Source organism: Artemia franciscana, chromosome 20 (assembly GCF_032884065.1).
Source record: "Artemia franciscana chromosome 20, ASM3288406v1, whole genome shotgun sequence".
NCBI classification, from domain to species: domain Eukaryota; kingdom Metazoa; phylum Arthropoda; class Branchiopoda; order Anostraca; family Artemiidae; genus Artemia; species Artemia franciscana.
The window spans coordinates 32,897,966-32,914,624 of NC_088882.1; the positions used below are offsets into that span (position 1 = coordinate 32,897,966).

The following is a 16,659-nucleotide window of genomic DNA, read 5'->3' on the forward strand; positions in this document are numbered from 1 at the left end:
TTCAAAAGTTGACCCTAGTTTGGTATTCTGTCCTCCTTATTCTGTAAAATGAGGCCTAGCCATCTTGCAAGTATAAGTAAAGTCGTGGTATTAAGTAAAGTAAAGTATAAGTATAAGTTAGATAAGTATCTAAGTATAAGTAAAGTCTTGGTATTAAGTAAAGTAAAGTATAAGTATAAGTTAGATAAGTATCTAAGTATAAGTAAAGTCATGAACATGTTTGCATAATTCGACAACTTAAATATTTTTTCCCCGAGGGATGTAATCCATATGCGATATTTTGTTTAATCCACCCCTATATTTTGTATTGTAGCTCAGCATGACTGGGAACTTCTACCTCGATCGTTCAATCAGTCCTAAGTTTGTAAAATATAGTTATTAGAATACTTGCTAGTATTAGCTCTTCTTAATTGTGTCATTGGACTTACTTTAAGTTGAAAATACTTCCGGTGGCTCTCCTTAATTTTGTTACTTTTGTTTTCCTGTGTAATTGCGTGTATAAGGCCTTTTCATTTCTATGTGTGTTCACATGTTAATGAGGCTCGTTCCCATGGCACACGGCTGATAAATAAAATTTATGTTAATAATCTGATCAGGTCTAGGTCGGATTTCTCTGGCTTTTACAGTGGCTAAGTTATAAAATTCGTTAGGTGGGAAAATTTAGTGTAGTTGTGGTGTAAGTGAATTTAAAAGGCTGTTGAAAAATGAACTGTGTTCTAAAGATAATTTTAATGATTAAATTGGTAGGATACCAAATTGATGAAATGATGCCTAATTATGAGTATTATTATTGTTATTTTTTTGTATTTTAGCATTGGCTGATGAGTTAAAGGAGGGTTATGATTATTGAGGGTTAATTTAGTGGTAGCTGCGTACACAATCTTGTAATTTTATTTTTTTGAAACCCCTTCTGACGTGAAAATTTGTTATTATTATTTTTGAATGTTGATTATCCCTCTTCGATGTCTTGTCCTGGTATTTCGAGGGAATGTGTCTATGTTAAGTTCTTTGTTAACATTTAATACTAAATAAATGAAGTATCAATGATTGTGTATTAGCCAGTACACACTCGGTAAGTGAAGTTAGGTCAACCCTAATGAAATATAACCTTCATCTAACCTTTAGTTTATATAATAATATAATTTTAGCTATATATTTGCGCATTAGGCTGGGGAGGAAGGGTAATGCATTCGGACAGCGCCCCTAACCTAACCCAACCCTCACCCCCAGCCCTAATGTGCAAATATATTGCCCAAATTAAACTGCCTAATACACAAGCATTGAAATATCTTTTGATAAGGACCTAAATTGCTTGAATACCTGGTTGTATATTTTTTTTTTCATATGGGATGATGCCCCCTCCTTCTCATCAGATACGGCTATGGATTTGAGAATTTAGGATTAGACACATCACAGTGCCACGCTAACGATTTCTTATCCAATAAGGCAGCTCGTCCCGTTGCTTGTACCAATTGGAACTTGAATTCTGGTGAAAAATACAACTTTCAGTATTATAATGTTGATAGTAAATTCAATTTAGATGAATATAGTCTTAAATTAATATTCCTACAACTACTACTAACAACTCACCGCAGCACCAAGCCGTCTGTGGCCAACAAAGCTACCCACGCTCCTCATCCATCCCAATTTATACAAACTTAAAAGCCTCCCTCTTTACACCCCCCGCACCCAGGAAGTTCCCATTCCTCTTAAATCTTTCTTTACGGTATCCTACCACCCCAACGAGGACGACCTGTTTCTGTTTGGCCCTGGACGGTTCTCGTATGTTTCCTATTTATAAGGCAGTTTTCGTAACACTATCATCGACAAGGTCTAAAATATGAAGATGTAATTTTTGCTAACACCAAAAATAAAAACAAGTAAATGAAATTATGGAATTTTTAAGTAGAATAGTTCACATTATGTATTATTCAAAACAATTTCAGTCCAGACGAAGCTCTTGCCGACTCAATCTAATCTCTAACCTCTCACAATCTAACCTCTTAATCTGAACCTACTAGCTCGACTCTGGTTTAGAAAAAAAAATGGTTTTAGCGATTATATACAACGGTATCAAGGTTAAGAAGAAGTACGAAAACTATAAATATTACATTAAGTTGTTTAGTACTGGTGCTTTTCGCTCGTTTTGGAAACCATAAAACAATTTAAAAATTAAACTTAAAAAGGGGGGCGTTGGGAATCAGCTACTTTTGAATGATATTCTAATAGGCATGACGAGTTTTTTTTAAAGAAAAGTTTAATGATTTTTTTTTTTTTTGATTGTCTAGAAAAGTTTGTAATATGTCCTTTCACAGAAGTTAATTATATTCATAGAACATTATTATATTTTTGGGAGAACTGCCATGTTTTTTAATTTATCAATAATATTTTTTTATAATTTAGTTAAATTTCATATTTTGTTCCCTTTAATTTATTTATTTTTTTAAATTCAATTTAAAAAAAAAAACAAGAAAGAAATTGTTGTTATGTTTAATTTCGAAAAATTTTGCGTTTTTATGCGTTTTGACTATTTCCATGTGAAATTTTAGTGGGTTTGCTCTGTCTTTATTTTGGCCCAGCTTCTGTACCCCTTGCTATGCTTGCATACACACCTTACCCAACGAACAGCCTGGCTCTTCTAACAAATTTTCGAAGTCCTCATTTAAATTATTAAAAAATTTAGCCTTCGCAAAATGACTTTTTTTTCTTCGTCTTCATGTTTGTTCAGGTATGTTCAGGATAGTACTCACTGCCCAAATTTATTGAAAGTATGAAATATTCAATACATTTTCTAATATAATTTTGGTTTTGGAAACATAAAAAGTTGTGATCTAATTTAAAGTAGGTAATAATTTATTCGTTACTTAAACAGGAAGAATTCAATTGGTTAAAACTTCAAAAACTAATCTCAATCCCCCCAAATAAAAAAAGACGTAGTTAACTTAGAAATATATTATAGTACCCTCCTCAATGAAATTTCAGATAATTTTATAGATTAAAATTTTAAATTTGATTTCTATTCCAATTCAGGATTCGAAGTACAATTTGAAATAAACGATTCTGTGTTATAAGCATCAAGTATTTTCGATGAGGTCCCCACCCCGAGTTGATATAATAGAAAATATGAGCTTGTTTGGAGGTTTACTCGCTTGTTAATCGCATTGAAAGGCTCAATTTGCAATCTGATGGTTAATTATGATCTTATATATATATATATATATATATATATATATATATATATATATATATATATATATATATATATATATATATATATATATATATATATATATATATATATATATATATACTTCTCTTCTTAATTATCTTTTATTTTTATAGGCTACTTACTTCTGGTTCAATTGAAGAAAAGATTTATCATAGGCAAATATTTAAGCAATTCTTGACCAACAAAGTACTCAAAGACCCTAAACAGCGAAGATTTTTCAAATCAACCGATCTCTATAGCCTTTTCACTCTGACAGAAGGGGAGAAAGAAGGCACAGAGACTGGTGCCATCTTCGCTGGAACGGGGTCTGAGCTTTTCAAACCTCGCAAAAAAAAGCGTAAAGCTGAAGAAGAAGAAGAACGGGAAAAAATGCCAAAGAAAAAGAAGAAAAGAGCTAAAATCGATGGAGAAGTAATTGAAAATGTGGAAAAAAAGTCCTCGTATAAGTCTGAAGCAGAGAGAGAAACTGAGAAAATGTCAGAGGAACAGCAGAATGAATATGTGCTTCATAGGCTGTTTAAAAAATCTGGTAAGTGGAAGATAGTATAATATAGAACTGTATGAACTTCGAAAATATAATGTTAAGATAGTGAGTATAGCCGCAACTACAAGGAGGACAATAGGAACAACTATTCAAATGGCAGTTGCGGTGAGTAAGTCTACTGTCATATGTCAGACTTTGGCTTTTTCATAATACTTCTAACAATTCACTGCCGCAAAAATTCGACTGTGGCCAAAACAACTAAATTTGCTCCTCCTTTGTCCTAATCCATCCAACGCTTTCATCTTTAGCCCCATCCAAAATGTTCCGATTTTTTTTAATCCTTCCTTAAAACCTTTCGGCCTCGTGGTAGCAGCTGTAGCCTAGTAAAAGACAAACCATTGCCCATAGCAACTAAAAATTGAAAGATCTGTTTTTAAAAACTGGCAAGTGAGAAAAATTACCATTTCTACCTGATTCCGGAATGATAAGATTTACCTAAATTAGTTTTAATAGTTAAACGTTATTTGTAAAATGAATTTAAGGAAATTTTGAAAAATAGCCCGAAACCTCTAAAAATGAAGTCGGATTCAAACAAAAAGTTAACCATTGATAAGGAAAGAGTCTCAGAGAGATAGGTAAAACATTTTTAGAATGTGCTAAACTGTGATGGAGTTACAGGAAAAGATATATAGAAGAAGTAAAGGGTGTCTGACCCTTAGTATGTGATGGAGGATTTATTTTTTGAGGAAGAATTAGTGCCAGTACTAAAAGGATTAAAAATGATAAAGTCTCGAGTGCTGATAGTACGGTAAATGAGTTTCTTAAATATGGTGGTTTCGAGGTCAGAATTAAGCTACTGAAAATTATGAACATGATTTTTTTAAATGGGGAGTTACCTAGCGATATACCGAAAACTCTAAATAAACCCCTCAAGAAAGGAGATAAGAGTGAGTGGGGTAATTATAGAAGTATTAGCCCGGTTTCTGTAGGCAGCGAATTAATTAGTATGATGATACTTTTTAAACCTAGAGATGCTGGAGATCAAGTTTCAAGAGAAGAACAGTACGGTTTCAGGATATTTTGATCAAATTTTCACTTTTAGATTAATAATTGAAAAGTGTCTGAGTCATCAAACACCTTTAGTCCGTAGTTTTATAGATTATGAGCAAGTGTTTGATTCTGTTCATAGAAGAGTTTTAGCAAAGGTCTTATCCTTGTGTGGTATACCAGACAAATACATTAAAGTGATTAGTGCTATGTACGAGAATAATATTGTTGCGGCTGAGGCAGGAATCAGGTTACTAGCTGTTTTTGTATTAAATCTGGAGTTGAGTTGGGTTGCGTTCTATCCCATATGTGGATCATATTGGTGGACTTTGACTTAGAAAGTGTTGCAAAGAAAACAGGAGACGAAGGATTCACATGTCAAAGTAAAAGTCCTGGACTTAGATTATGCTGATAATTTAAGCATCTTAGATGAAAATATTAGCAAAGTAAATGATCTTTTAGAGCTTTGGTGAGTTCAGGGTGGAAGAACAGGTTTTAAAATTAATGCTAAGAATACTAAGTTGCTACGGTTAGGAATAAGTGAAGATGAAAAAGTGATGATGGGTATCGATCAAGTGGACAGCTTCATTTACCTAGATAGTATTATTATTACAGTCAGTTGGTGCAGTGAAAGTACTAAAAGTAGAATAGCAAAGGCCCAGGGTTTTTTTTTACAGTTGAAATACATTTGGAAGATTAGGCAGACAAGTCAGCGAATCAAGATTATAATATAGGAAGCGACAGTGATGACAGTATTCAAGTATGGGTCTGAAGTATGAGCACTCTAAAAACGGAGAAAAGTTTGCCAAGTGTTTTCCATGGAAACTACCTTCGGACTGTTTTGGGCACATGACAGACCTTATTTCAAACAGTAGGCTTTATTGAAATTATGGTTCAATCCTCCTTTCCAGGGCTATAATGAGAGAAAGGTTGAGATGACTAGGGCAAGTTCTGTGGATGAAGGATGATGGACTGCCGAAGATTGTCCTTTTTGGCCAACTGTCTAGGGCTAAACCAAAAGCAGGTCGTCCGCGGTTGGGGTGAGAAAAGCTTTTAAAGAAGGATTTAAGTCAAAGAGAACTTTCTGGGAGACCGTAAAGAGGAAGGCGGGATATATTGGAATGGAGGAGGAGCGTGTTTAGCTGTGCTGGCCTCAGGTGGCTTGGTGCTGCAGTGAGTTAATAGTAGTATATTTACTAAATTAGGTCTGCATTATTATTTTCAAACTTAAAATACTTAGCTTTTTATCCTTGGGTTTACCAAAGGTAAACCTAACTTAGGTTTATAAATACTTCGGACAACCAATACTTAGGTTTAACAACCAATAAAAAGTGTAAACTAAAGAACAAAATTAAAATTGCTTTTATCTCTAAATGTCTTGAAAAGTAATTTCTTTTCTATTACCCCAAAATATTTTTACTATTTCTTATCATGGTTGTAAGGTTAGCTGCAACCCGAAATATTTATCATGGTTGTAGGGGTAGCTGCAACCCGAAATATTTATCATGGTTGTAAGGGTAGCTGCAACCCGAAATATTTATCATGGTTGTAAGGGTAGCTGCAACCCGAAATATTTATCATGGTTGTAGGGGTAGCTGCAATCCGAAATATTTTTCTATCTCTTATCATGGTTGTAGGAGTAGCTGCAACCTAGTAAAGGACGAAGCTCCGCCAATAGTAACCCAAAATTGATTATTTTTAACAAAAGCTAGTCTGGCCTAATGTAGAAACTTATTTTAACACATTATTTTTTCTAATTTATATATCTCAAACAGTAAGTCCATTTGCCAGATAAGTAAAAAATATAGGGCTTTTCAAAATGTGCTTCTTATATATTTCTATAATTAGTTATATCTTATTATACTGATTGTTTATTGTATACTTTATGACTTTATTGCATACTTATATATAATATACATTTATTATAATAAGTATATACTAATTACTATTACACAATAGTTTTATCACCCAAAAAAAATTCATCGTCTGTCTTCAACGGTAAAGATATTAATTATGGGTTTAAAATTGGAATTGTGTTTTCAAAAAGTGTTATTTTGCAGAATACTTTGAAAAATATCTTCTTGTTTTTAAGTGCTATTAAATTTTTGTTTGCACAAAGATGTTGTAATAGATCTCTTAAAATAAAGGGCGAAGGCTTTTATTGCGTAATTCTTGGCCAACACTGTTACTATTTTAGTTTTTGTTATTATATGCTACTTTTTTCTACTTTAAATTTATCAATTAAAAAGTGTATGTGCCTGATGACTTATTTAAACGTTCAAAATTAGTTATAGTGTTAGACTAATTTTTATACACTAATAGCTATTGGGGTGGCGCTTCGCGCCACTCCAACACCTAGTTGGTGGGGGCCTGTGTCCCACCTATGAATATAGAAAGATATATATATATATATATATATATATATATATATATATATATATATATATATATATATATATATATATATATATATATATATATATATATATATATATATATATATATATGTTTTTAACTACGTAAAACTTGCGAATATACAACATTCTTCGATGTCCCATTGTCTGTGCATATAAATAGATTGTCAGGTTTACCGACTCTTGAACATGCAACATAAAATTGTCCATGGGAAAAACAATCTGTATTCAGATCTATACCTGATTATTCTAATGATTGGCCTTGAGCTTTGTTGATGGTGATTGCTAATCGAACATTCCCTGTGTCCCCGTCGTCATTTATATATCCCCCTGTGCCCCCGGCATCCCCCTTGTAGTTGTGTCCCTGTGTCCCGGTCGTCATTTATATTCCCAGTATCCCGGTCGTCATTTGTGTCCCAGTCTGTAATTTCTCTTTGAGCGTCCCAGTCGTCATTTATATTCCCTGTGTCCCGGTGTCCCGGTCGTCATTTGTGTCCCGGTCTGTAATTTATCTTTGAGTGTCCCGGTCGTCATTTATATCTCCCGGTCGTTATTTGTGTCCCAGTGTCCCAGTCTGTAATTTCTCTTTGAGTGTCCCGGTCGTCATTTATATTCCCTGTATCCCGGTTTTTAGTTTTCTTTTTCTCCTTTATTTTTCAGTTTTTTTCCTTTTTTTAGTTTTTTTTCTTTTTCAGTTTTTAGTTTTTTTTATTAGTTTATTTTTTTTTTTGTTTTTTTTTGTAGTTTTTACCTTTTTTCTAGTTTTTTTTTAGTTTTTTTCTTTTTTAGTTTTTAGTTTTTTTCTTTTTTAGTTTTAGTTTTTACCTTTTTTTTAGTTTTTTTAGTTTTTTAGCTTTTTTAGTTTTTTTAGTATTTTCTTTTTAGTTTTTTTTTGTAGTTTTTACCTTTTTTAGTTTTTTTTCTTCTTTTGTATTAATGCTAAAGCCAAGGTTCGAACTTGGAACCTCTCGGACCTGGAACCTGGAACATAACGTCAGTCGACACACAAACATGACGTCAGTCGACAGACACACAAACAATTTATTTTTATATATATATATATATAGATTTATTTGCTATTTATTTATAAACCACGTATATACTTTATATTATATACTTGCATTGTTATTAATATGATAGTCATAGTAATTACGTAATAATTATTAAATAGGTATCAACTATTATTCAAACTGACAATGCTTAGTGATCTGTTCTAAAAGATTTAGCAATGAAAAAATTTATAAGCTTGAGGAAAAACTTAAAAGCACTTTTATTTGCAAATTGATTTTAATCTCTCTCTCTCTCTCTCTCTCTCTCTCTCTCTTTTTTTTTTCTCTCTCGAGCAGCACGTAGAAACTTCTATGTTGCTTTCCCCCCCTAAAAAAAGTATGTGTACCTACATGGTTATAGAATTGTTCAATTTTTTTCTTCCGTTTTTTTTAAAAAGAACACGAGCAATGAAAACACTTAAACAAGGACAGAGAGAACATAAACTTTGGTTACTTCCTTTTCTATCGAACTTTGAACGGTGTTCAATTACGATTTTCAATTCTTTTTGTAAAGAGTGACAGCGTATTAACAATTTCCTCATAGTGAAGCGTTTTATCGGCATGAAAAGTTGTTTTTTGAATAATAAAATCAATTGGCTGCTTGGAGTTTCTAGCAATCACTTTAATTCACCAAAACACAGGGAAACTAAAAATAAAACCCATATTCATTCCTCTTTCTTATTTTTCTGTACATGTTTGTTTCGTTGAGCTCAATTGTCCTCTGAAATTCCCGTTGAATGAGCTCCGCTCATTTCGAAGCGCGTTTTATTCTCTCTTCAGTTTCCCTTGTTACTTTTCGCTTTGTTCTTTTAACTCTTATCTACAAAAAGGTTCATTCACTATAATACTCTCAAGACCAATTTTCAGACTGGTTTTCTTCTTTTTTTAACTAATCAGTAACATTATTTGAAATTGTAATTTCCGTTATTTGAAGATACTTATCAGTCAAGAATTAACTGTTGTTAATTAACTAATCAGTAACATTATTTGAAATTGCAATTTCCGTTATTTGAAGATACTTATCAGTCAAGAATTAACTGTTGTTAATTAACTAATCAGTAACATTATTTGAAATTGCAATTTCCGTTATTTGAAGATACTTATCAGTCAAGAATTAACTGTTGTTAATTAACTAATCAGTAACATTATTTGAAATTGCAATTTCCGTTATTTGAAGATACTTATCAGTCAAGAATTAACTGTTAGCAAAATTAACTGTTGTTAAATCGAGTGAACTGGGGCTTACCAAGATCCAGCTTTTTTAGTATTTAATTCAGTCCAGGTAATAAGGTAGCCTCACTGTCTATCTTTGGCTGTGTAGAAATAAAACTGGATAGGAACTTAACCAAATGAAGAACATTTTCTAATTTAGCTTGTTCCTTACATTCTTAAGTGCATTCCTTACATTTGTTAGGGTTTTGAGTTAAACGTATAATTTAGTCGTCACCGGTAAACTGATAGAAGGTTGTAAAGTCACCAGATACCCCCTTCCTGATTCATCCTAAGGTAAAAAGTATTTATATGGGAAACTTTCCATGGGCATTATCTATTTAAACTCTGCAATAAAAGTGCTTGTTTTATTGTATATTGTGTATTTTAACGTATATTTATACGGGATACTTTCCATGGGCGTTGTCTAATTAAAATCTGCAATAGAAACGCTTGTATGATGCCACGTGTTGTTTCATATACAAGATTTTTTTCGGTGGGGGTGCAAAAAATGTTTCGTCGGACATGTATTATGTGTATTTTACGATATTATGTGTTTTTCCCTACTTTTGTTCTCGTTAGACAAAATATTTGGTGGGGGTTCTAAACCAATTGCCCTCCCTCTGGAAACGGCCATGGTCACATGAATAAAATTAATGTTCCATCTGAAACGATTTTATTTTGCTACAATACTAAAGCTGTCTCTTTTACTGAGAGGACAACATGTACTTACACCACGGGACTTAATAATTGCAGATCATTCATCAAGCTATTGCTTGAAATTTTGCCTCGAGAGTGATCTAAATTTGGTTAAAGAACTTGTTTTAAACGACTTTGATCTAATTTTAATGTCATTTTAAGGGGATTCTATTTCTTAAAAATCATTTTTCGAGTCTCATCGTTGGCTGACCGTTTCAAAGACAAAGGGCCCATTACCAATTTAAATATTCATAATTACAGGACTCCAGTCTGCCATGCAGCATGATGTCATTATGGAATCAACTGGCGTAGACTTGGAATTAATCGAAGCTGAAGCCGAGAAAGTAGCCAAAGATGCAGCTTTACACCTAAAGCAATCGAAAAGAGAATGCTTCTCCGCCTCGTCAGGGATTCCAACGTGGACTGGAAGCCATGGCTCAAAAAAGTATTCAATTATTTTAAAGGGGACTATATATTATTATTTTCTTTCAAAAGGGCCCTGTCTGGATTACCCAGACGGGGGAGGGGAGGGATGAATTCAGTTCTACCCTTACAAAAATATACTTTTCCTTCTTTTTCAAAGTGGGAGACTGTTTTGGTAGTAAACAATTTCTTAAAGAACCAACGACACGGAAAATGAGACCTGATTTTTAAATTTGTAATTGGAAATTACACAACCATATACATCTGAAAAAAATAGGAAAACCTCGGAACTTAATTTTTACTGAAGTGCTACCCTTACAAAAATATACTTTTCCTTCTTTTTCAAAATGGGAGACTGTTTTGGTAGTAAACAATTTCTTAAAGAACCAACGACACCCAAAATGAGACCCGATTTTTAAATTTGTTATAGGAAATTACACAACCATATACATTGAAAAAAAAAATAGGAAAACCTCGGAATTTAATTTTTACTGAAAAGACCCCCATATGCAGTTACGTAGTTTAACGCTTAACAAATCTTAAGTTTGAAAATAAGGAACGTGGATGAATAATCAGCAGAAAATGAGCAAAAAAATATCATCATACAGCTCTAAAAAAAAAAAATAAATGAATATCCTCCTGAGCCATTGCTGCCGCATAGGGCGTCGAGTAGACGTTCAGTTGCTGAGTGTTTTTTTTTACAGGGACAAGTAGAAAGCTTATCGCCTAACTTTGCCGCAGCAGGGATCGAACCAGGGTGCTCCGTATTACCAAGCAGAGCATCAATCCACTGTGCTGATATGTATCAGCTGATGTGCTGATGTGCTGATGTGTATTATCATACAGCTCTAAAAATGTAATTTTCCTGATTGCTCTAGCAAATGTCAAACACTGCCATAAATCATAGTTTGAAATTAAGGGTGGCTTCGTTTTGGGGGCAAGGGGGTCATTTGTTCTCCAATAATTTAGAGAAAAAATCATTATATGGCCCATGTCCCTTGACTCTCCAGATAGATACGCCTCTTGCCACCCCAATAATAATGCTGGAGCTACGCCCCTGCACATTAATATATGTATTGTCAAAATCATACAAGATTAAATTATTAGTAAATTGACTTACATACAAAAAATCTTTTTAGACAAATCAATTAGGCTATCCTATTCTTTTATGTTTGCTTGTTGACTCTTGACATAACAATGGAATGCTGTTTTTCGTCTGATTTCGAAAATATAACTTTTATTACTGGGTTTCTAAGTGTGCCTACTAGCCTATATTTGTTCCATAGTGAACAGTTGTAGAGCTCTATCGATTATGAATTGGGTGTTAAATTGGGGTGTCTAAATTGGGTGTTAGAACCGTTTGTTTTGCCATGTCGTGTAAACAGGATAAGTGTCTGCTTGTTTCGCAAAAAAGTGTTGAAAAAATTTATGTAATGAGATTTGTTTAGAATTATATATCAACAATAAGATAAATCTTATAAATCCCGGTTTTCATGAACGAATAGATCTAAGATGGTCCTATTTTGATATCCTTGGTACTTAAAAATTTGTCTCGTAATTAAAAATTGCGGTTCATTCGAGTCTGAATAAACAATTGTTCTTGAGATTGTATTACCCTGGAAATATTTCTCACTACACAGTTTTTAAGATCCTATTTTTTCAATCTCGTCTACGATTGTTCGTGGTTTGCTCTTTACTAGGTTTTACCCAGTGCTTCATGTGCGATATTGAGATGGGAGCTCGATGTTGAAACTTATGAGATGGTACGTTTTTTGCAACTATTGCTGAAACTTCTATGGGTGATGTATTCATCTGATGACAGCACAGGAAAGATAGAACCAGATGAGTCTCCAGGGTCAGTGCAAGTAGGAGGCCTGTGGTGCCCCCTGTCTCAGAATTTCGAGATTCTCCTTAAATTCATCATAGTTTCGATGCTTCACCTTTCCTTAATTCTTTGTTCAGAAGTTCTATGTTTTGCCTTCCTGTGTCCATAATTTCTGTTTTTCATATTTTTAAATTTTCATGCTTCGTAATGGCTCTGACATATTAAATATTTTAGGAACTTTCAAATTACATGGGAAGCTTGTCCTCTGAAATCCCCTCTGAGGACGATTTTCTAATATATGACAAAGTTGATACGAATCAGCCCCAGCTGAATTAACCCTCCACCGAGGATTTACAAGCTAGAATGTATGTCAAAATACTTCTTCCAGCAATGAAAGGCTATGTCAAAGCACATAGTTGTCTTATAGTCTAATGTTATCCATCAAATCAGTATTAGATACAGGAATATTGAACCTGAGTTCTTTTTTAATATTCAAGGGGGTGCGCCACTTTCAGAAATCACGTATAGCAGGCAGGGGTGTCATTTGGGAGGCAAGGGGGGACTTCTTAATATTTCTTTAAAGAGGAATTCCAACCCATTTGGAACGGAAAAATAATTGTTTATTATGCTACCTATGCAACTCATTGCAGTACCAAATCGCCTGATTTCCAACTCAAAAATGAAATTTCAGGTTGGTTATTCGAGAATCGAGAATTTTTGTAAAAAAAAAGTAAACATAATCCGAGCGCTTGATTCAAATTATTTCCTGCTTTTCGTTCTCATTCGTTTCTGTACCTTTCCGAGTGTTGTCCTTTGTTAAATAAGACTTATATTTCTTCTTTGCGTATTCACTATTTCCAGTATTGAAAATTTCCTCTTTTCCTCCCTCCATGGTGCCATAATGGGAAGGTTATGTGAAAATTTAGGATGAGTCATGATTTTAGTAAAGTTGCTGTGGAAGTAGTAAGCTTTCGGAAATTAGAAAAAATGAATTTCTTTCATTGGAAAATAACTCCAGATGCAGTTATGCAGTTTTGGTAGAAGCGGGCACGAAATTCAAATGTGAGAAAGTGCATGAAAAAATGACAAAAATTAATTTAAAAATTAATTTAAAACAAATGTCACCAAGCACCTCAAGAAAGGGCTGATTTCCTTTGAAGGTTTAGTCATTTTCACGTACAATAAGCTTTTAGTATATTAATTTTTAGGAATAAAAAGTGTTGTCACAGTGCACTGATTGGTTTGGCTTATTTTTTTCAAAGTTCAACGTGGCAACACCGACACAAATATGGCATTGCCTTGAAAACTTCATAATTTAGAAACAACCCAAAACAAGATCTTTTAAAATGGATCCAGAGATTACAAATATTTTGGTGGCCTTGGTACTCAAGAGTTTAATTTTTTGTTGTAATATAGGCACTAATCTTATCGCTGCATATTCGAAATGAAAACCAAGATGACGTACGAGTGTCTGGAACTCCTCTTCTTCTGTTAAGGTTTATGGCAGCCAGGACTACTTAGCCGTCTTCTGTTTCTTCGTGTTCAAATGGAGCATTGTGCTAAAAGTGCCTGCTATTCTAGGAAGCAGGCTATCAAGTCGATTGTTTTTAATTCAGTGAGGTGTTCTAGGCTTCCAGTCGAATATGGTAGTTTTTGAAATTAGAGGTAATTTAATCCTTCAGCAGAGAAGATGAACAGTCATCTTCTTTGACAAATTATTTTCGGCGATCTCTTGAATTAGTATAACCTCCTGATTGTACTCTTGACTGAATATTTTAATGAATTTATTCAGCTTAATTTTTTTATTTATTTTCAGACCACGTTTCGGAACCAAACAGAATACACAAATTCGAAGTGCAGTCCCTCCAAAGCCTCTCTCAGTAGTTAAAAGTGAAGAAAAGAAGCGGGTGGAAAAATCTGATTCGTGGGACTTCAATTCAATATTTAAAGAAGAAACCAAAAAACGATCAAAAAAGAAAATTTCAAGAAAGTTAGAAGAAAAAGCAAGCTCAAGTAAAGAAAGTAAAGACGGTAAACCACTGACAAGCAGAGAAATATTAGAAAAAATTAGAGAAAGAAACCGATTAGTAGGCACACTTGATGATCAAGCAATAGCCAATAGGGAACGACCACGTTTTCGACGTCGTGATGCCGAGTCAGAGGAGGAAGTAGAAGAACCAGTCCCAGTGTTGCAAGAAGATGATCCGAATTTAGAACTGCTTAGAGAGATTCGTAATTATTTATTGTTCGCGGCCCCGGAAGTGGGGGAAGCCACAACTGAGGATATTACAAACGAATTTAAAGACAAACTACCTCTTGGAAATGCCCCCTTGTTCCGTGCTTTACTTCATGAAATATGTGAATTTTCTAAGGAAGAGGGAAGGGGGCTATGGAAAATTCTTCCAGAATTCCGATGATATATGTTTTTATTACTTTTCTAATTTTTGTAAGAAGCTATTTTATAAAATTGGTAATTTTCTTTAGAAATATAAAAATTGATATGTACTCGTAGCCCTAAAAACGAATTCTAAAAAAAATCTGAAAACGGGGAAAATGGGGAGCGGGTTAACGGACAAAAAAAATTAATGATCCTGGTGATTATTTTAGTACCGTAGGAAAATTATTTTAGTCGTCATTTTAATATATCTAGTGAAAAGTCAATTCAAAAGCCTTCTGATCTTGGTGATCTTGTCCCTTCTGGGAATGTATTTTTGTTTTACGAAATTACTCATCAGAAACTAAAAAAAAAAAAAAAAAAAAAAAAAAAAAAAAAACTATTTGAAGCTTGAAATAAGTTCTACTACAGGTGATTTTGGATTTTCTAAAGGAGCTATTTTCATAAAATTAGAAATTTCTTTTTTTTAGAACACTAGAAAATTGATACGTACTCATAGCCCTAAAAACGCCTTCCTAAAAAAAATCTAAAAACAGGAAAAATTAATGCTGTTGGTGATTATTTTAGTACTGTAGGAGCTTAGCTGCCATCTAGCGTAAAGTCAATTCAAAATCTTTCTGATCCTGGTGATTTTGTCCCTTCTGGGAATGTATTTTTGTTTTACGAAGTTAACCCTCAGGAAGTAAAGAAAAAACTGTTTGAAACTTGAAATAAGTTCTACTACAGATGATTTTGGATTTTCTACTCGAATTGTCAAACAAATAACATGAAATATATGTGAATTTTCCAAAGAAGATGTAATTTTGATGATATATGTTTTTGTTACTTTTCTAGTTTCGTTATAAGAAGCTATTTCATAAAATTGAAATTTTCTTTTTTTGAAAAATAAAAAATTGAGACATACTCATAGCCCTAAAAATGCATTACAAAATAAAAGTTTAAAAACATTTCAGAATGACAATGTATCGAAATTTGATAGTATTAGAGCATTTTGCTTTAGTAGTTCAAAAGGTGTTATGTTACAAAACATAAATTTTAAAGTAAAAAGGAGTTGAAAAAGGATTAAAAATTACTTAAATTTTTAAAGTAATTTTAAAGTAAATTTTAATTGTATGTTTAATTTCTTGCCAATTTTAACGAGTTAAAAGAAGATTTTTTTTTGGGTAGTAACGGTACAGTGAAGATGATATCGGTACACAAATTTCGATTTTCTAAATATTGCTAAACGTAATAAAAGGAGATATAATGCATTTTGGATTTTTATATATATAAAGGAGGAAGAGTCGTCCTAGCCGGGTGGTTAGCGCACTAAACTTGAAATCCATTGTCCATGGGAACGGGGGTTTCTAGTCCTGGTGTCGCTGTCTATTGGGGTTAGTATGGGGCTCAGTGACCTGACTCTGTAAGCTCAACCAGAGTTAACCCAGCTCTAAATAGGTACCTGGAAAAGATAAATAGGAAGAGTGTGTGACAGCACAGGATGGCTGGCCCCCAAACCCCCATTGCACCTCCTTGCTGAAGGGCCATGAAACGGAGACCAGTACTGCCTGTACAGCCCCTAATGCCGTATTTTTTTACCTCTTTTTTACTAAACGAAATAGATGTATAGATATTGTAGTAGTGACTGAACCAAAGACCCGCTATTTCACATCTACAACTACGAAAAATGTAAATTGACGCTCAAAGAATATCACAAAGGGACATAAAGTATAAAGAATGCAATAATGGTATTATTTGTAACAAATATTTAAATCGTTTTTGCTTTTTAGTCATAATAATAATAATTTATTTCAACACTCTTTACATACACTAAATGTACTCAGAGGAGTAAAAAAATTACAGAATAATAAAATAAAAGTGGAAAACATAAACAAGAAAAAACTCA

General features: G+C 33.3%; 1 protein-coding gene across 1 annotated transcript in view; it reads left to right on the forward strand.

The window, feature by feature from the left end:
* LOC136040135 (uncharacterized) overlaps positions 1-15,707 on the forward strand; it is a gene marked incomplete in the record, with an annotated part of 117,374 nt that extends 101,667 nt beyond the window's left edge. Inside the window, 3 exon segments of the mRNA XM_065724246.1 lie at positions 3,343-3,758; positions 10,393-10,576; positions 14,196-15,707. Of these exon segments, the coding sequence (XP_065580318.1) occupies positions 3,343-3,758; positions 10,393-10,576; positions 14,196-14,796 (1,201 nt within the window).
* Positions 15,708-16,659: the final 952 nt, after the last annotated feature.